Here is a 22639-nt window from a genome sequence, read left to right as displayed (position 1 = left end):
TGTAACCTTTTCACAACAACTTCCCCTCAGCAAGTATTTAGCTTATGCAAGTGGCAAAAATTATGTTACCAAATTCCTAATTTATAAGTAAAATGCTAAAGAATATATGTAACTCCTTAATCATAGTCGTTAGATGCTTTTATTAACATAATACTTTGAAACAAAATAAGTACCAAGTGTCATCTTATTGAAAACAATACTCTCATGTTTCTTTTCATCTTTCTGTTTCAGATTTTTTGGGAGGAGACGTACAAATTACAAGCCATGTTAGCTACCTTTTAGCAACCAAACAAAAATCTTCGAAGGACTCTCGACACACACATAAACTACACCAGGGTGGTCCAAAGGACATTTTGCCGGTTTCCTCTTAGAGTCTTTTATAGGACTCATTGGAGACTTGTGACGTGTCGGCCTGTCCTATAGGGTTACTTCATCTGACAAAGCCTAAACGTTTTCAATGCAATAATCTTATATCCCTGAAAACTTCTGAGCTAGTTACTCTATGATTATTCTCTGATTTTCTTCACATGTTATTTTACAACTCGCTTGTCTTGACCTGTAGTGTTCAGACCACCTTGCAACCTCCCTGTATCCCTCCCTGTGACATCTGTCACCGTGAAAACTACACATAGTTGGGTGAAGGAGTTACCCGCTTACGAGCCTGGTCAACATACTTCAAGACCCATTACACCTCAGAATAGTACTTTGTTCACTCCTCGTGGGTGGACCAGAAATGTTCTAGGTGTCAGACGAGGCGACTCACACAGTTCACACTCCGCTTCAAACAAAGTATTTATTTCTACATGGCTGCAGATTTATAACAGTCTTATCACTCTGAATTGAGTCAGAAGAATGAAAAGGAAACTTTGGACATAGTTACCTACAACAGGTAGCTTTCCATGTTTATTTTGGTGGTGTTGGTGTTTAAGGAATTTTACATTTCTAGGCAGAAATAAAAATGTTAAAAAGTATAAACTTTACAGATAATCAATCAATCAGTAAAAATCTATGAAATGTCTTTCTACATCTCACAGTAGTGTAATTAAAAACAACCATCAATAGTAAATGGGTAAAACAAGAAAAAATGTTCTTCGTTAAGAAATAATTAATAATTTTTGAGTTCCTACAGACAAGTAAAATTAAACGAAATCAATAGGAAAATATCCCTAATGACTAGTCCCTGCAATAAAAGTTCTAATATTAATTGATAAAACCTAATCCTCACTTAAACATAGTTTTTCATTCTAGACAAGCTACAAGAGTCTTCTTTCAACTCCCTTGCAACTTCTGAGCAAACTGTCAGAGAACAACTCATCCAGTTCATCTCCATAGGATTCCAAATTAAATCAGGTAAATACTCTACACAAATATACCTTAGTTTAGTAATGTATCAGTCTCTATTTCTTTCTGTAGCGATGGGTAAGTGGCAACATTTCTAATATTTAGTTAACCAGCATAAAAACTTGTAACATTGTGATTCATCTTAAAGAATATATTTTTATGATCTAAATAGTCCTATTAGTCATCTCAATAATAATACACTTAAATAAAAAAACAACATCTGCAACATCTGCGATCAAACTGTTGATGTGATTTTTTACTTCACATGACAGTCATCGAAGCGCTGTCAATGACCTCATTTGTTAGCTATTGGCGACAATGATTTAAAAAAATGTAAGTTTCCCCGCCGATACAACACTGATTCAGGGTCTTTTACCCGGTTATCAAAACTCAAGTACAATTTGGTACACAGACAAAGAATCTCCGGTTAACGATCTGAATGATACCTAGCAATTTAATTTCATTTACAGTTGCATTATTGCACTTGCGATTAATTAAATCCGTTATGTAAGGCACAATATTTTTAATCTGACTTGGTTTTAGATTTTCTTACAAAACGTGATTGGGAATGGTTGAAGTATTTGTAAACAACATTTAATGTAAACACTAGTGTACATGTTGCTCGAATTCGAGCAATTGCAAAGTATTACAGGAGTTGTTTCAAAACGAATAACAGTCATATTTACAATGAGTTTAAAAGAGTCAACTCAAAGATTACCGGTGTGTAACTCAGACCATGTTTATCTTCGTTATTGATAAACCTAAAGCATTCAGGCCAATTTTCTCCTTCTCAAAATGCCTCGCTGTTCAGGCAACACAGGTCATTGATAGAGGGACAATTGAGAACGAAAAGTAGTTTTGGGGTAGTGTTAGGACGCATTTGTAACCTAATAGTTGAGATTGTCCAGGGTCAGGTAATGACTGTGATGAGTTAAGCCTATTACGCGCCACTGCTCTGAAGCTGCGGTCGTTATCACGATTACATGTTTCGTTGTCCTCGCGTCGGAGGCATTTAAAAAAAGGAAACAACAAATAAAAAAATTATAGCTACACAAAACAACTATAAATACACCAATTTTAGATACAACCATACTAACACGATCCGTCTTGGGGGTTATGTTTACACAAACTGAAATAGTAAATAAATGTACTCAATGTGTTTCATTTAATTGAAAAATAAATAACAGTAATTAAACTATACAGCTGGTCAAAATGTAAACAATTATGTTCTTCATAAGGATAACATGGGAACTTTCAAAGCCACTGGGGCAGAGGCCAAGGGTTTTTTTCAAAAATGTAAGGCCAGTTTGCAAATCAAAATGGCGGAGGAGTTCAACCCGACAATGTTTCATGTAGCGTATTAATTATATAGATATCAGTGACAGCTAGATAAAAATTTCTTTATCCAAACAGCTGTTCGTTATTTCATAGGTGTTGTATTTCCCCAAACAGATGATTAGCATTTCATAAACGACGTAACTTATGTGGTAAACATTGGGAGAAGACTTGGACAAAAATCGCACAAAATAGGGTATTTGAAGGTGAGTTATTTTATTTAAAAAGTAGTGAGACAATATTTTAATCCCTAAAGACACACTCCCCAATCCAGTTAATACAAAAAGACTATTTGAACCCCAATCGATGCTCTCGTTTTTCAGAAGAAGGCCACGTAAAACGCCTTCTGGACAGACAGCCAGACAGAAATTAAGAACAGACTTGTTTCGGCTTCTTTAATGTATAAAATGTAAAAATAACAAAAAAATTTTTCATTCTGAGCAATATACAGACAAAACTCTAATTTTATTTATATAGATGAAAGCGGCCATTTTGTTCTATCCAGATTGTTAGCCTCAACATTTGGTCTGTTCAACTCCATTTGATAGGATCTTTGTTTTTAAATTTGAAGATTTTGGGCCTGTAAAATGCTTTAAATAGCAATAACACATCAAGACATTTTAAAGTGCTCTTGCTATTAAAATTGGTGAAAATGGTTTAAGGTTCTGCCAACTAAAACGTACATTTCAAAAATGAAATCTACAATTAACCTTGATTTGTCCTAGCCACAATATGTTTATTTTACAAACAACTAAAACCAACAGGTAAGTTTACATATGTTTTGTACCTATATTTAAAAATAAATATAAAAAATAAAACATAATTATTTATTATGTTTTATATAACAATGATTACAGTATGTATTGAGTACTGAAATCGTTAGAATTGTACCAACTTAATGGAAAACCGAAAATTAATTTAGTTAAACAAAATCATATTGAATAAATTGAAAGCTAACGAGAGTAACTCTAATTGAACAGGACGTGAGTGAACGCAAAGCAATAACGTCACTCACGGAGACAACTCTACGTGGCGGCCGGCAGCCTCTGCCAATTTATCCGTCAAAATTAATTGAGTTCATTTACATTTAAAGCTCAAATGAAATTATGATTATGAAAACAATAAACAAACGACTTTGTTAACATGCACATGTGTGCAGTTGTAACGTAATTGAATTTATCTACGATGGTGTACAGTATTAAGTACCTACAATTCAGTTTTAGTATTAAAAAAGATTCACTTTACTGCATGTTTAGGCCTACTTACTTTACAGCACTAGTGTGGTAAAGTAGCGGACCAATAGTTTTCAAGCTTTAAGAGAAAAGAAGTAATATTGTAATGCTTCAAACACCAACTTATCTCAGCTGGTAATGACCAATTCAATTGTTTATCCATCTACTTCCGCCAGAAGCTCACACATTCTTTCATTAAGCTATGGTAAACTAAACGATTTGATAACCAACAGTTGCAGGAAGGTTTATTGAAAAATTTGGAAAATATCAGACAGTTGTAATAAAAAGATGGGCGTATTTTAAATAGCGTAAGAAACTTGGGTGAGGTGAGCGGTGAGGCACTTGCCAAAGATTGTGGATTGAATTTCTACTTGCGTTTTAAAGACTATCTGTACACAATGGTTGGGTAAACTAATATTTTACAATTAAAAAAATAATTTTCAGAAGCATTAAATAGGAGCTGTGAAAGTCTAAGGGGAAGATGTCTATGTAATTTTGACATTAGGAATATTACAGACACTTCTCAAGGAATTAAATTAAAGAGTTTCACCAAGCTTCAGGACGACTAGATGGAAAGTTCAGTGATATATAAAGGATGTAAAAACATACATTTTATTTTACACATATTTATAGATTATTTATGTAAAATTTTGGTCTCTGAAAATATTTCTTAATAAACCCTTTTTAAGTTAAAGAAAAAGTATTAAATTAAAATCACATAAAAGTAAATATCTACTAGTGACTAAAATCAACATGAAAATGACTCCTTTGATGCTGTATGAAGCACACTACCCAACAAAGAGAGAGGTGCACTAACACTGTGCACCCTAGGGTGGTAATATGTTGATAAAGATGGTTATTAATGACCAACCTCCCTGCGGCTAATATACATTTTTGTGAAACCTCTTTTTGGCTTTGGAGGGTCAAAATGATGACGAATGTACGATAATGGTAAATTATAATTTTAGTTCTAAAAACTTTATAAAATATTAAAATAAGTCAACATTTATTAAATGTATCAATGTTATTATTATGTATTAAATTTATATAGAAAATTTAAATTTAAAATGTACCCTTAAAATTACAAAAAAAAAAAAAAAAGCTGAGAAAGAATATAAGTCATTGATTTGGAGTATACGTACACAATACTAATGTATACTCTCTATATTAAGACGGTTGTTTTCAGAACAAGCAGAAAATTTTCAACTCCTTCGTTTTCAACACTAAATCCATTCTCATGTGTCCACAAACAATAAATAAATAAAATGTTGGCAACAATGTGAATTTAACCAGTTAAAACCAATGTTAACGCGATCATCGACCCCAAGTGGGCAGTCTACACGAGTTCTCCCAACAGGCCTGTCTCTACCCAAGGTGAGTTGCCACATGTAACATCTGCATCTATTACAATACATTACTGAAAACTTACAGTCACCTCTAGACATATTGCTTAGCAAACAAAATACAACCACTAGCCTGTCACAACTACCATCTAGCGGAAATGTAGTGTAGTAAGTTCGCTTTGTTTAAGTTGTGAAAAAGTTGAAGATGTGGTCAAAGTATGCAAAAATGAGAATGATTTTAGTTGAATGTACATTTCTTATAAAAAAAAATGCTTCAAAAATCTCTTGACTGAAAATAATGCAAGACTTAAAAAGTGGGATTAAAATACAGAAATAACTTTACTTGTCTGAGAATCTTTTTATTTCCCTTGTCCATTTTTTCTTATCTAGATAAAGCCACTGGGTTGGTAGGGTTGACACGGCCGTCTCAGAATTTTTTAGAGGGGGTGCTCAAACTGGATTGTGCGTTCCGTTGTTCAGGCGTTCGGCACTGTCCTCCATACGACTTTCACCAAAACAGAAGTCAGTTTGGGGTGGTAGTGAGTGCATTTTTAATAGAAAAAGAGGAGAATACTTGGTTAAGAAACAGGTTTTGGATTCACAACATCAATAGGGAGAGGTTGATTTGTGGTGAATTCAACTTTGTTCCCAACCTTATGGAAGATGATGTTAAGTTTTGTTTAATACTTAAAAAATCACGACATTGCAGTGGGTGCATGCTCATAGTTAAATGTTTTTAAGTTTTGAAAAATCCCGTACCGGCCGTACCATACCGACCCAGTGGGCATGCAGCTTAAGTGTATTTTGGGCAAGATAGTCTCCTAGCCCCTTAAGGTCAGGGAATAATCACATTTAAAAGTCATAGAGAATTGATTTGATTTTAACCTATTCTTCTCACCAAAACCACTTTTACATTTATTTTTTCTGTGGGTTTCGACACCAATGGCATTTTTTTACGATTTGAATTGTCCAAACCCTCATAATAGCCAAGTGGGAATGTAAATCTTCACTTCAAACATACAACAGTAAAAATTTATTTAAATAAGTAAGATATAACAGTAAGAAAAATGTAGATTTTGAAAGACACAAAAATAAAGGTACTAGGAGACTGTTTCAAATATTTTAGGATTGTGTTTTTAAATTAGTAAAGCTTGTAGAATATTCACCCTTATATGTGAATAAAGGCACACTACATATTGGTATTAAGTTGAAGTACAATAAGCACACAAGCAATTTATAATAAATTAAACTTTTTCGCTCCTCTGAATATTTTATTAGGAATCCTTAGATTGTTTGAACTTTTCCGTTGATAAAGAAATATTTCAAAGCAATTCTATTTCAAAACAAATTCTTCATGTTCACCCAACAAGAAAGAATTTAGCCAACATCTCGTACATTTGAAATGTTTGGAATAAAACTTATTAAGAGTTTGTTCATTTAATAAGTGACACAAAAAAGTCATGAAAATATTATTACTGTAATTTTATGAATTAATGTACAGTATGATTTAATGATTCTTAAAAAAAATATTAAAACATGTAAGTACTTATTTAGTCAAATTTAATACTTGTAGTCATCACATATATTGTTATTACTAGGTGTTCAATTAAAAAAACTTAAATTTTGCAATATTCGAACAGAGTTTTAATAACTTCTTAAAATCCTCACCCTACAAGGGTAAAAATTCATTTCATCATTCAATGGAAAGTCTTTCAGTGTTTTTTCACCCCAAAACTGAGAAGGTTCCAATCAATCGTAAGACTAAGATAAAAACTTGACGGTGAGAGAGTTGAGAGCTATCCCCTTTAGATCAGCCTCCCCAAAGATCTCTGCGCCCTCAATGTAGTTCAGTCACCATAAGGGAGAACACTAATTAAAGACTTGTTCGCCCCAATACCTTCCCCTGCGGCCCTTGTAGAATGATATTGAGTAAAAAAAACATGGTTCTCATTTCATTTCAACATTAATAACAACTTTTTTTATCTTAACTTTGAAATTAAATGAAAAATATTTTATTTATTTGGGTTAAGTTAGAGCCCTTACACCTAACCTGGGACATAAAACTATAATTTCATCCACATTCAAATGTTAACTCAAGAGTATTCTAATAGTTAATCCTCAGAACGCATTTGGTAGGGGTTCTATACAAAATATAAAACAATGGTAATAATTTTGAAAATCAGTTGTACTTTGGTTTAAAACACATTCCTCACTGAACTTTAAACAAATAAATATTAATAACTTCACAAAGAATGTTAAATATTGATAAACGTAAGTCATTCATTATCCTACAAGATACGAGAAGTAATAATTACATTTTGATGAAATCAAGTATTCATCTTTTAAAATAGTTTCATCCCAAAAATATGCATCTAAAAGATAAAATATTCGCTATTGAAAGTATTTTGATCTAAAACACTCATCTCTAAATGTTTTTTGGAAAAATGTTTATCATTAAGAATTTTTTGAAGTGAAACATATATTTAAAAAAATATTTTTGTCACTAAAATCTGAAAACTACTAGTAAGTAGCTCAGTAATTATTTACAGCAATTGTTAAACTACAAAAAAATTATCATAATTTTAAATTCCACACCTTTCTACAATGCTACTGTACCAGTTAAGTATATTTGATAAGCAGTCTAAAAAATAAAATAAATCTCCACATCAAAAGTGACAATCCTTTGTCAAAACGTTATCAGGTGAATCCATCATGAGAGCAAGAATAAGAGCAGGGATTGCATCTGCACATATTGAAAGCATTTGAATAAACCTCGGCTGCATCTTATCTCCTAGACTCAACAATAAAAGGTTGTCAGCGGCTGAATGTGTGATGTATGAGTATTCTGATATTCATTTTTGGGCAGAAAGAAAGGAGAGAGTTTATTTCAAAAAGTAATTTTGCAGCCCATATGCATAGCATATTAGCTGTTTGCATGATAATAATGTTAGAACTATGAGTTATTTTTAGTGTATTGTAGTGATATGACTGTTTTAGTAATGTATAAAATGACAACAAAAAAATATCGCAACAAATTTTGTTTTGTACAACCTATGCAGAAATAATTTAAAACCCGATTTTTATGTGTTCAATTATAATGTTTAATAGGCCGTCAGATATATTTCCCTCGTGATCAAATAGTATTACTACTCTTGAAAGGGTTGTTTTGACTTTTTAACTTTCAGAGACAACTGCCAAACTTTTAACGTGTTTGGGAGGAAGAAAATGCCTGAGGCTTTTAGTTCCTATCTTATTAAAAGGCCTTTACTTGTGTCCTACGTTTAAAACCTTTTACGCCTGCTTTGAATAGTTTACATTGAATGAGTATTTTATTTACATTATAAGTGTGTTGTTCCCCACTTAATTATAGTAGTACCTTTTAATAAATAGTTGTTACATAGAAAGCAGTGTATTATGAACATTCACTAAAGCATAAGTAACAAAATTGGTAGATTTTAGTTTAATTCATTTTGGGATAACACTGGACTTGAAGTATTTATCTGTCAAACCAAGCCAAACTGGGGAAGCTTAAATTATGAGCAAACAGATATGAAGGTAATATTATCTTTAAACTACATGGAAAATGTCGTTCCTCTTATGTAAAATGTTTACATGCAAGTCTGTTGAGCCAAAGTTTGTAGCCAGTATTATTCAATTACTTAAGAACCAGTGTAAAAACCTAATCCTACTATTTACTTCATACCTAATAGTACCCAAACCGAATTTGCTAACATTTCTCCAATACGGTAACCAATAATTGTCACTCATTTAAGTTGTAGATGGGTTTACTGAAATTTTGCTATAGTTATGTTTCAGTGATTGATTCATTGTTACTTCAACTTCAGTAAATGACAAAACATCTCAAGCAAAACCCAAATCTCAATCAGGGTGTGCACAATTACAAGGGGTAATGTGTATAGATTGAATTTCATGGAACTTTAACTTAGTTATGCTTCTTAGTTATGAAACTTAGTGTAGCATGAAACATGTAAGGCTCCATATAACTTAATACTCCTTGAGTTACATATGTTTGAAATATGATTGGGGTTTGTCTCATGGCTTTAAACCTGTCTGAAGCAATTTCATAAAAAATAACAACAACAAACTGCACTTAAACAATGTAAAACAATGTGTAAGTACCATGTGAACATTCATAACAAAACAACACAAAACCACAAAAAACATAGAGGTCTAATGGAGGCCTATCAAAACAGTATTAGATCAGGTATTCACCAAGAATGTATAGTGTGGCTGAATTATAGGTTAAAAGATTCACGTCTCACTACCAACTATATTTAGACCTGATACACAGAGGAGAAAGACAATGTAAGATATGTTACCAACTATGCTCAGGCCTCAGAAATAAACGAGTATGATGGTTGTTAGGGAAGGTGAGAAACTGTTTGATAAATCTACTTGACTCACCTTTTCGTCCAAAGCCTTGTGATGTTCGAACAGACTCTTGAGTGCCTTGAGGACCTCGACCTCGCTGGACACCCCGGACTGTGCGGCTGCTTGTCTCTTGACCACCGTCATCCTCAGCGACCTCTCATGTCTAGACACCAGACACTCCAGGTGTTCCAGCAGCAACTACAAGACAAAGACAACTCTGTAGGAAAGGTACTATCATTAATCAGAATCAGAAAAGCTTTATTCAAGATTTATACATTATATACCTACATGAAATATATGCATAAATACAGAATGGCGTCAAAACAGCTTATTACTAATTAAAAATACTTGGTTAAACTAAATAAAACAGGAAAATTTAATTAATGTAATTACATGTTGTAAAACTCTTCAAATGAGTAAAATGCTCTATCAATTAGTAACAATTTAAGTTTTTTTTTAAAAGACCTAATGTTTTTTATATAAAATATTTCTTTTGGTAGATGGTACAAAAACCTAATACCTGCAGCTGTTGGTTTCTTGTTATAAAACTCCAGTTTGTGTTGTGTTACGGATGGATAATCTTTATGCCTAGTATTATATCTATGATTATCCCCCAGCAGTGGCACCTTGTCTTCAGAAGCCCTCACATGCATAATAGTGTGCAATATATATGAGCTGTAAACGGTTAGAATTTTTAATTTAGGAAAATATTTTTTGGCCGATTCTTCATCATCCAGATTTAACATGATTCTTATTGCCCTTTTTTGAAGGATTAGAATACTTTGTAAATTTTGATTACTTGTAGCTCCATATAACTCAATACCAAATGTAATGTGTGAGTTGATATGTGCATGGTAAACCTTAAGCAATATCTCAAGTGAACAAAATTTTGACAGATTTCTTAAGGCAAATAAACCCGAGGAAATTTTATGTAACAATTTATCCGTATGGAGTGACCATGATAAATTTTCATCAAGCAATAAACCCAAAAATTTTGTTACCTTTACCTGAGTAATTTGGAGATCATTTACTTTAATACAGAATTCTGGATTTTTCTTTTGTGCTGTACTGAATGACATAAAATTGGTTTTATTAAAATTGAGAAATAATTTATTGAAGTTTAAGTAGTTTTTTATAGATAACAGATTGTTTTGGGCCGACTCTTGTATTTTATTAAAACATTTACCAGAAACCAACAAATTTGCATCATCAGCATATAGACACAATTTTGCCATATTATCTGTTAATGCTGTTGGCAGACCTTTAATATAACAAAGAAATAAAATGGGACCAAGAATCGAACCTTGAGGTACACCATATTTGATACACCTCAAAGAGGATTTTACATTTCTTAATTGGTTGAAATTATTTATATGATTAATTTCCACATATTGTAATCTGTTTTCAAGGTAAGATTGAAACCAATTTAAAGCATTGTTAGCAAAACCAAATTTTTTTTAAATTGAAATTAATGTTGAATGGCAGACACTATCAAAGGCTTTACTAATATCCATAAACACCCCGACAGTGCTCTCACCATTATCAATAGCATCAATTATAGTTTCTATCAAATCAATTGTTGCAGTGACAACAGATTTACCGGGCCTGAATCCATGTTGCTCAGTATCAAATAAGCTATTATTTTCTAAGAAATTCATTAATCATGAATGCATGGCACGCTCATAGATTTTTGATAAGCATGGCAAAGTAGATAATGGTCTGTAATTAGAAGGGTCCTTATTGCTACCAGATTTATGTAATGTTTTAATTTTAGAGATTTTTAATTTACTTGGAAATATTCCTGAAATGAAAGAAGAATTGATTAAATGAGCCAATGGTTTAGCTAAAACATCTTTAGCACTTTTTAAAACAGGCATAGGAATTTCATCAAAACCACAGGTAAACTTGTTTTCAAAAGAAGAAAGAATCTTGTCTACTTCAGCTTCATCAACAGGCTTTAAATAAAATTTTACTGAATTTACAGGATTTGAGATTGCACCAAGAGCTCCCGAAGACAAGTCCCCAATCCTATCTACCAAACTTACAAAATGATCATTAAATATTTCGCATATATCATCAGGTTCAGTGTATTCAAAGTTACCAATTTTTAATTGGATTTCATTTTCACGAACTCGGTTTCTGTTTAGTTCCCTATTAATAATATTCCAAGTAGTTTTTGAGACATTACTGGCATTTCTTATATTGCTTTCGATATAATGTCGTTTAGTACTATTTAATTGGGCTGCGTAGCTTCTTTTCAGGTCTTTTAGCTTTTTTATTAAAAACTTATCCTTATTTACCCTAATTTCTCGGCTTAATAGTATTATTTCATCTTTAGCTAACTTAAGTTCCGGAGTAATCCAATTTTTTGATTTTGAACAGGCACGAGACTTTAACTTAGGAAAGCAACTATCAAAATAAAACATAAGGATATTAAAAAATACATCATATTTTTCCTCTACAGTCGCTAAATATAAATCAGTCCACGTTTCCCGTGCAAGATAATTTTTGAATTTGGTTAAATTTTCAGGAATGAATTTTCTACTAGATTTAATAGTAGGTTTGTTAAACTTTTGTTTAGAAGAGATGTCCCGAATTTCTAAGAGTTGAGCGTCATGATCAAGACAAAGACAACTCTGTAGGAAAGGTACTATCATTGACTTTTGGATACTGAAGTAGACATTTCATCTATATGTACCAGCTGGAGCTTGTACATATAGGAATATGTATATTCTAATAAGTCGCTATCAGAGTGTGCCAGAGTCTTAAATTACTCATACTTTCTCCTTCTTTTTTCTAACTGTGATAGACGATGTGTAACTATAGATTTTTTAAGCCATCTGATCAGTTTCAATCGATTAAAAAGTTACCATATTCTTTGTAAATTAGTAACTGTAATCAATACACTCTGTTGGTGGTTAAACTCTACTACACCCATTTTGATTCTAAAATTGACTGCATTTTTAAAGTGGTGAATTGATTTTGTTAGATCTTCTTACTGATAAATATACCAGGACGGACCTCCCTGATTTATACTCAGCCTAGCCACAGACGATGCTACTTCATAGTAAGGGTAAAACGTCTGGCAACAGTCTATTAGTGAAGATAGGGTTGACCCGAAAAACACCTCCATAAACTGTCATGATTTTATTTGGTTCTTTTGCTGTTGTATTTGAATACAACTAAATGGACATTTTCTTACAAAAGTAGTGTAATTTTATTTAGGATGAATTAGAAAAATACAGTGGTTAGAAAAACTAGCTAACATACAAGTAAATAGTTGCATCTATTTTTTAACTTATATTTTAACGTTTTTAAGGGAAGGGAGGACATAAAAAAAAACTTTTCGTGAGGGATCGATTCTTAGGTAGGCCTATCATTTTTCTTAGAACCATACAATATCTGAAAACCGCATTAGAACATAAGACTGCACAATCATAATAAAAATGCTGTCAAACCTTTATAATAAAACTACTGTACACGAATAAAAGAAACGAGAATAAAAAACACTGATAACTTCCCTGATCTTAATACTCTCATTCATCAAATGATGATTCCAACCCTTCCAACCCCGACAATCGCGAGGTTGATTTCCATGTAAATTACTCGAAGCTTACTCGGTGATTCTCACACCTGAGAGTGAACCTATTACTCATGCAGTAAATCATATCCAACACCAAACACCTCAGCAATAACTAACTCCAATCCTTGGGGATTTAGTTGGTTGAAATACTGTCCATTAAAAATACATCTTTACTAAAGCGTTGGTTTTACCTAGAGAATATGTTGGACGTATCAACTTGGAGATTTTGAAATATATTGGTATTTTAAGATTCAATTATCAATTATTGAGATGGGGACGCCACCTAGGTGCATATTTCAACCTAAATATGAGTGAAGGATGAGTGTAGAATGGTGTGAAATGATCCGTGTAGCTTTGTTACCGACTCCTAGTCAGGATGTAAAACCCACCCTAAATTTATCGAATCAAGGACGGTTGGGTCCAGTATCAAAACATAAAAAAAGAAATGATTAATGCATTTTATGTGTCTTTCAAGTATGAACAAGTTTAAGAGTGTTACTCCACAGTGGTTTATACCACTTTATTTCACTACTATCAGGAGTTCATAAATAAACATGACCCCTCTAAAGAAATCTATATATCATCTAGGTTTTGATGTCATGAATGTAACGGTGTGTATAAGCGCGTACAAAAATCATTGTTAAGACCTTTTACTCTTGTTCAGATACCAAGTCAGGAGAGTTTGTCATTTGTCTGGGACCCTAACAGCGAGGGGCTTAAGAATGTGATTGGAACCTTTTAAACGTCATTTCCTCACTCAACCCCAACACACCTCAATGTCAACAAATGTTTTGTCTAAACGAGTTGAGCAGAAACTGAACTTTCTAGTACTGGCAAAAATAATGGTGGAAGAGAGTGTTCTTGGATAGGTTGAATGTAGGTGTGCTAACTATAATTTTTCAATGTCGTCCTTTATCATTTGTCATTCTATTATATAGAACTTTGAAGTGTCGAAAGTAAAATATTGTGATGACTAAAATTTCTACAACTGCAACTTGAAGACATTTTCATAATAATTTAACTTAAATATTAACTAATAATTGTAACTTTTTTAAGTTCAACATAAAAATAATGTTATCAATGAAAACAAGAGAAAAACAAATTCAATAACAGAGCATTTTGAATAATGAAAGACAAAACAGTTTTTTTCTAACTGTTAGTTAACAAACTCTGACACCAATGCCACTCTCCATGATTGTGTTAAATAACATTTTATATCTAATATTTTGTCAACGAATACAGTCATTTGCACTGACCATAATTTCTTATTTAAAACAATTTTATAAAATAAAATTTAATAGATCAAACTTATCTCAAAGTATCAAGAATCAAAATGCCTGCAACTGCATATCACAATATTTACCAACCTTTTTAACTACCTACACCTATTACTTTGCTGTAACCACCATCTATTCAACGAGGTGAAGAATCATAGCCCAGAATAACTATTTTGAGATATTCATGAGTAGAATATAGGATCGGAGTCTGATGAATAGCGACGTATCTCGACATTTGAGGCCAACTAAAGTTGACACTGGCCTTATTACGTCAATGATCCACGGCCACGACCGTAAAACTTAGGCAGCAAAATAATGGGAAAATACTTTGATGAAGTCACTGGGCTGTGGTGTGAATTCAATCATGGTACAAATGTCTATATAAAAACAGTGTTGGAAAAACTAGCCTAAAATTGCATAGAAATTTAAAATTATTCAATCTGTTGACAACATTCTTGTTATTTGTATAGATACTTAATCTGAAATAATTACAAACTACCTGCATAAAGAATTCCATAGGCTTCTTATAAAAAAAAAAAACAAAATAAACGGTATCAGCATTCTGACACATACTTTCTCCCATAAGTTTGTCAACAACCTTTATCATGTGTAAGTGGTGAGAGTAAATATACGGAAATGGGATTTGTACAATTTTGTTCAGAATTTAAAGGACTATAACATACTAAATTTTTATCAAAATCGTTCGGGCCATTTTTGGGAAAATCCGATTTTTCTGTTATTTTATGGCGGTTTATGGGAAAATTACATAATTTACAATAACTTTTGAACCGTAATTTTTACAGAAATGGAATTTGTACAATTTTGTTCAGAATATAAAGGACTATAACATACTAAATTTTTATCAAAATCGTTCGGGCCTTTTTGGGAAAATCCTATTTTTCCGTTATTTTATGGGGTTTTATAGGAAAATCCCCATTATAAATAAATATTTATAAAAAATTAAAAAAAAAACTATCAAAATTGTAAGGAACATAACATACTATGTTAAATCAAAACCGGATCTTTTTCTAAAAAATGAAAAAAACGCCTGGAGATACCATGGATTAGAACCTACATACCAAATTAATCGAAATCGTACCACAGGTGTGTTCTCTAGCTCTGTACAAATCCAGACACAAAGACATCACTTCGAAAACCACTTTTTTGGGTCCAGGGGGACCCAAAACGAATATATCCACTCAAAACTCAAACTCGATAATTTTGACAAAAACAAAACTTTCTCCATATACTATGGTATAGGGGGAGAAAGTAAAAAAAAAAAAAAAAAAAACAGAAGCTTAATCTTCTCTGTTGTAAAAAAAAGCTTTTAAGAGATCTTTTTAGTTCATTAACTTATTAATGAGTGGAATTAAGTTTAAAATAAACCTTTTTAGGTAGGGTCTTAAATATTTATTTCAACAAGTATTATTTTCAGCTGTCTGTCCTTTACAAATGTAACCACCTTTTTATATGCATTGCTAATGTAATATTCTTTAGGGGTTGTTTCTATTGTGTCACCATTTGCTTACTGTATGGAATTGAGTACAGACCTGGCGCCCTTACTGTGTCTTAAACATTGTCAGTGATAAGTCTGAATTCTTATAAAAAGTAACAATTTTTACCAATAAACTGTACTCACCCTGGTGTTATTTCGCTCCGCCTTGAGCTCCGAGATCTCCTCCTCTCGCTCCAACAGCTGTTCTCTCGCTTGGTTCAACTCCTTGGTCAAGGTGGCGAACTCCTGTAACACCATACACACTCTGTTAGACCCATTTGTCGCTCCTTTCACATAGAATAACCCATAAAATAACCCATCTTGTGGATTCATATTTTCTCATTCTACATTTTGTATACACTATATAGTTGTTAAAAACTTATTGAAAATTAGTTAGTTTATCACTTGTTGTTTTTTTTAAACTGGTGTATATTTTTTAATTGTTAAAATATTAGGAACGGCGAGGAGGTTAACGGAAACCAAGGAAAGCCCCTTCTTAAAATATGTCAACACAATTTCCTTCAGTGACAATAAAAATTAATGAAAACGAATATTATAACTTGTTCAAACCCCTCTTTCCTATTATTTGATTTTAGATTAAAAGCCTACATACAAATCCATACAAAAACCGTACACGCAAAGACAGGTGCAGCCACTGCAGTGTTAATTAAATGATCCTGACTAATGAATCGGCTGGTTTTGTCAGTAACAAAGTTATAAATGACATTCCAGTAATCTTTTACTCCTGTTGTTCACAATATAGTATATCTAGCTATGGATAAATTTCAATTAAGTGATAAGTAACTTCTTGAGATACTTCATTTCAACCACATTGTCATCTTACAGTATAACAAACAGTTCACAAAACTCTCCAAAGTAAGAACATTAACCGTTAACTACATGATAAAAGAATAACGCAGAAACATTTAAGCTCCTTAAGGTAGCTGGGGAAATAGCTTACTATTGCCAGAGTAAGGGATACCAAAAAATTATTGTCTTTTTTAATAGTGTATATTTATGTTTCTTGTTACAGGTAAGAACTAATTTAAGTTTTAACATCCCATATTTGTCATCATTTTGTATCATGGTAAAACATGATCCAACTGCCTGCCTCCTGGTGGAGAGTTATTGCTCGCCCAATACATCCTGGGCAATGTCTTGAGATATGTACGAGGTAAGTTCCGTTTTGAAATAAAAGAATAACGAGTACAGATACAAGAAAGAAATTTATTTCAAAAGAATCTACAACTCTTAGACTATATTTTGACATAACTCCCGCGATTTTTGAGGCATTTGTCATAGCGTGGTACAAGTTTAAGTACACCCTTCTCGTAGAATGTTGCTGCCTGAGTAGTTAACCACGAGGTAACACGTTTTTTCACCTCTTCATCGCAGATAAACCGCTGAATGGCAAGAAAAGACTTCAGATTGCAAAACAAATGAAAATCGCTTGGAGGTCAGGGTTGTATGGAGGATGGTCTAAAACGTCCCAGCCAAAGCCCTGAAGAAGTGTCTTCGTCGCAAATTTGGCGGTTTTTGTCCCGTTCAGAAAGGGTTTTAGGCACCCAACGTTCACAAAGTTTACGAAAGTCAAGTTTTTCAGTAACGATCTCGTAAATTACTGTTCATGAAGCTTGTAGAAATTCACGTGCAAGAGCACTTATCGCAAAATTACGGTTTTATTTAATCTTCTCACTGTCTAGACTAATCAGTTCATCGTTTACCACAGATTTATGTCCACTTCGTTCCTCATCATGCACTGTATCTTGCCCATCTTTGAACTGTCGAACCCATCTTCTCACCATTGAATCACTCATCACATTGTCCCCATAAACCTCACAGATTTTTTCGGTGAATGTCAATTGCTTTGACATTTTTTGCATTAAGAAAACGAATCACCAATCGAATTTCACAATCGGCGGGATTCTCAATTAACCATTACGAACAAGCGCTACGAAGTGTGTGACAACAATAGCGAGTTCAAAATGGCGTAATTTCCTTCCGGTTGACACAGAGTAACTACTACACATGCGCTAAATTGCGATCGCAGTGCTACCCCGGAGAGTAGGGGAAATGGAACTTACTTTCCGAATGTACCTCGTACAATGGTAGAAACAGATTCTTAACTTCAAGTAACAGAAATGCAAGCAGTTATACAATAAGGAGTAGGTTTTGCCAAATTGGTTTACCATGAATGTGGGTAGGAGCACTGTGGTAGGTGTAACAGGTGAAATTTCAAGGGATGACAGGTCCCAAATCAGTGATGGGGGCTGAAACTACATGAGATTTACTCATTTAACGAGTAGGTTAATTAAGTCAACTTAACAACCAAGATGAAGCAGGACTAGCTTGGATTAGGGAGTCAAATTTACTTTACAACAACAACAGGACCAACGTTTTTAAATGTACATTTTCAAAAATTTATTCAGGCTACTCGGCAACAGATGGACAAAAAATAGTTTACTGCATTACATACCTATCAAAATTGAATCAAAATGTGCAAAAGCTTCCGACAATGAATCTATATTTCTCGGACATAATAGACATATTCTGAATGAATATAAATTAATTGATATAAGGGCAACTTCTTTACATCACACAATATTGATATAATAGAGAGTCCAATGGAACACTCTCATAACTATTGCAGAACGAAATTCACATAAGTTGAACACTATTTCCCGAAGGACCCGTACATTTTTCAGAGCTAGAGCTGTAAATATTCAAGAGTCCACAGATGGTTTATAACCTTTGAGTGTTAGGATTCATACATTTGTTTTCCTTAAATTTGTGAAAACTAGGTAACACAGTAATTTTCTGCAATTAAGATTTGTAATATTCGACTTTTTGGAATCAACGTTTGAAATATTCAATATTTAATAACATCCAAAGAAGTTAATTAATTTTATAAATGTAGAACACCGAAGTTGATCAGTTTGATCCGACCAATTGATTCTCACAGCAATTAAAAGTAACGGTCACAAGCCACTCCAATAAAGTTTATTGAAGCATAGTTAGTGTGGGTTTAAATTTAAACCATCCAGTGTGCTCTGTTGGTTTGAAACTTAAATGAAATTTTAAACAAATGAGCCTGACACACAATAACCTTGCATTTTACAATTATTGATGGGTTTTAATATATTTTGACACGTGGCCGAAATAAATATGTGCATCTTTAAACACATTCAGCAAACCTTCACTAATAAGGTAATATGCAAATGTTACGATGGATTAGTTTGTTAGTTGCTCAATCTTCTTAAGCTTAATTAAAGAGTACCAAAAACTTGAAATAAATACGTCTAAGATAAATTCTTTACAAGTATGTACCATTACACATTGCTAGTGTGTTCAATTTCAAATATATATTTGGTTTCTTCCCAAAAATGAAACACCCAACTCAAAATAATTTCTGCATTAGAGATTCGACTACACTGTTTAAGTGTTAAAATGGCATCAAAATATGCAAAAATCGACGAATCACTACTACAAACGTCACAACATACAAGAAACATCCAGAGGGGGTTTTTCACACTTATAATAAAGCCACGTGTACAGGAAGTTTAAAGCTGCCGAGTCAATATGGAATGTGGCAGAGGAGGTGTTTTGGATTTATGATCAGGGGAGAGCCCCCAATTGATTCACACCCTGCTGCTGTTGTTAGGGCTACTTATCACCAGTAATGTCAACGTTATATGCGTTCCCGAGCGTAAATAATACATACTACCGGGACCGGGGAGGGCTTTTTAGAAAGGTGCACATGATTTAATCCAAAACGCTACAAAATTCCTTGCTAGGATGTGAAAATTATGAATGCCTTTTGTATTTAATTTGATTTATTTAACAATTTTGACATGATTATGATGCCAAAACACGAGTGTGAATTTTAAAATGAATTTATAGCAATTGTATGTTCATGTTACCAATTATTTGTGTTCGCTAAGTAGCCTGTGAAATGTGCCTTTTTAGTCCTACTGAAGTATCCGACGTTAACTTAAGTTCACTCTAACTCGATACAGGGAGACAAACAAGGAGGATAAAGTTTAAGAATTATTTCTCATCGGGGAAAGCGCGATAAATAATTTTGTGAAGGAACCCACCACTAAACCTCATCTGTGTTTGACAAAGTTTCACAGTTAAACACATTTAACTTCACCCCAACAAACTTGACATTCCAAAAGTTTTTGGATTGTGTGAAACAGCAGGTTGGTAGACAGTTGGTTCCTAAGGCTTTAGTTTTATTTATTTAGTAACAAACTCAGAAGCAATAATAACAATTCATTCATATAATGAATGAGTGATATTGATTCTCCGATATTGAACTTTTGAATGTTGAATTGAATGTTTTTCAACACGGGGAAGTAGTCTTCAATTGAGAGAGAATTTTCCCTGGATAGGCAGGCCAACAGTTTGGTCAAAGTGACTATAGTAATGCTATTTAAACTAAATAAAAAATGTTAACAGTTAAAAAAACCTTTAAATTAAAATAGTTGAGAGCAAAGCAAGGAATAAAATGACACCCAATAATCGTCACACCATGATTAATTTGACTGTGAAATAAAACCATATTTACTTACTATCACCAATCTACTCTCACTTACACATATCTGGGAATATGTATTTGTGACGCACCGAGAAACTTTCAGTTTACAATATGTGATTGAAGTACATTTTGTAGTAGGCCTATGCAATATAATGTATAGTTGTATAATACAGTAGATGCACTTAATAAACTCAGAGAAGGTAAGTATTGATGTATACGACCCACCACAACAATACCAGGTTGTCAACACCAGGTGTCCGTCTCTGTCTCCCTCCGTTTCACCCTCCCTGCGTCGGTTGTCATTTTAAAAACAACAATTTATTACAGAATCTACTGCTTTTCAGCCCTAAAAGGAGTAATTCATCTGCAGTGAATTCTTAAACTAACAAGTATTTTTAAGTTTTTTAGAAAGCTGCAATAGGGAAATATATTGTACCCCAGTAAGTATTGGTCAACTTACATTTCCTCTTCATTGTATGGATTTAAAAAAATAATTTCTTAATAACAAATTTTTGGTGGACATACACACAGACTATGAATACAAGCAGCAACCCTCAGTTAAAGAGTCTGCCCACCCCATCAACTTTTATCCAAGCCGTCAATAGTTTGTTTTAGGTAAGCCTCTCTCGCCAAGCTCGACCACAGATGATCTTCTCGTGTGTTGCTTCAGTCCTGACCGAAACGGGACACAAACCCTTATTCTATGTCTTCTGGCCAGGAAAACAATACCTTAGACTTCTAACTTAACATTTAAGATCAGGTTTATTGATTTAACACACTAGTAACACAGTTTCCAGATGTTTTGTTAAGTGAAGTTGGCATGAATAAATGAGAGTTTTATTATTGAACTCATGTTGGCTGTCATTGCCCTTTAAAGCTCAAGTGTATGGTGAGGCAGATATGAATTTCGGTACAGTAATATTATGTATATATTTATATTTTCAATATACTACAAAATTAAAATATACCCTCTGAATTGTATATCTTTAGTTCCAAATTCAATGTTGGTGATGATTGATGCTTCTTTACGGAATCACAGCAGACATTCAATCACAATCAGAGAAATGCAAAATGACATGACTCTGACAGTGTGTGGATGCTTGTGAACTGATCTACATGGAACATGTTTGTAATAATTTGTCATGCCACAAAATTTGTACTCTGGTTAAATCAAATAATAAAATCAAAAGTTAAATACAAATATATTACGTCTATCAGTAAGTTCTCAGAAAACACAAAAACTGACTACAATACCAAAATATAGTATACCAAACACTTCTTTACTTTACTTTCCTCCCGTACCCTACCTGCAGTAATAGCAAGTGCACGACACAGGCGCAAGTCTTGATCCCATTCTTTCCAGGCAGTCTAAGCTGGCGCAGAAAGCTTTCAGTATCTCCTGCGCACACAGTCTGCAGTAGCGCCAACACGCTCTGGTTTGTATTGGCAAGACGCCGTGTCGTATCGTAGCCAGGGGACGGCATCACTGATATTTCACTTTTTTCACAGATATCACATTTTTGGCTCTTAAAATATCCCTATATACCCTGGCATTAGTCCATGGAAGTCGACAACTTTACTTAAAAAAACATGTCCTCACGATTTTAGTTCAGTTCGCTAAGAGATTAACCCCTGAGTGTGGGTAAAATGAAGAGAAGATTACACTAAAAAAAAATAAAATTGGAAGTCGTAAATTAGGTTTCATATTATTTTACTGAAGCGAGTATTAAAAAAAATTGTTCTGCCTGATGGACCTTATCATTTTTTAATTTCTAGACAGGGGAACATTAACCGTATCATCGCATATCTTAAAGGTATTGGTATTTGTTAGGATTTTAGGTCTCACAAGACAAAATTCCCATTTTCTAACTACTTTACCCTCTATTCTCAGTTTTAAAATCATAGTTTAGCATGAAGTATTTCCCAATTTGAATCATGGAAACATTGAATATGCTTGTAGCCTCAGTAGCATAATCCCTATGTAAAACAAAACACCAGCAAAAAACCTTTTTGGGTACTTATTTTCCATAATCTGCTAGTTCAAAGAATTGATCAGCAAAGAAAAAAATGTTTTCAGGTGAAAGCAAGAGTGAACAAGTGG

The 22639-nt window shown here is 33.2% G+C and overlaps 1 protein-coding gene across 1 annotated transcript in view; it reads right to left on the bottom strand.

Annotated features, from left to right (window-relative positions):
- LOC128991497 (liprin-alpha-1) overlaps positions 1-22068 on the bottom strand; it is a 73131-nt gene extending 51063 nt beyond the window's left edge. Inside the window, exons 1-3 of the mRNA XM_054414423.1 lie at positions 21846-22068; positions 16143-16244; positions 9677-9841 (exon numbers count right to left, since the gene is read on the bottom strand). Coding sequence (XP_054270398.1) covers positions 9677-9841; positions 16143-16244; positions 21846-22022 — 444 coding nt within the window. The 5' untranslated portion in view covers positions 22023-22068. The remainder of the gene's footprint in view (positions 1-9676; positions 9842-16142; positions 16245-21845) is intronic.
- Between the last annotated feature and the right edge of the window lie 571 nt (positions 22069-22639).

Source organism: Macrosteles quadrilineatus, unplaced genomic scaffold (assembly GCF_028750875.1).
Source record: "Macrosteles quadrilineatus isolate MER2022 unplaced genomic scaffold, UCM_ALF_1.0 Scaffold_4__1_contigs__length_99947679, whole genome shotgun sequence".
Lineage (NCBI taxonomy): Eukaryota > Metazoa > Arthropoda > Insecta > Hemiptera > Cicadellidae > Macrosteles > Macrosteles quadrilineatus.
The sequence above is the reverse complement of the archived record's forward strand: the minus strand, read 5'-3'. Positions and strand labels throughout refer to the sequence as shown.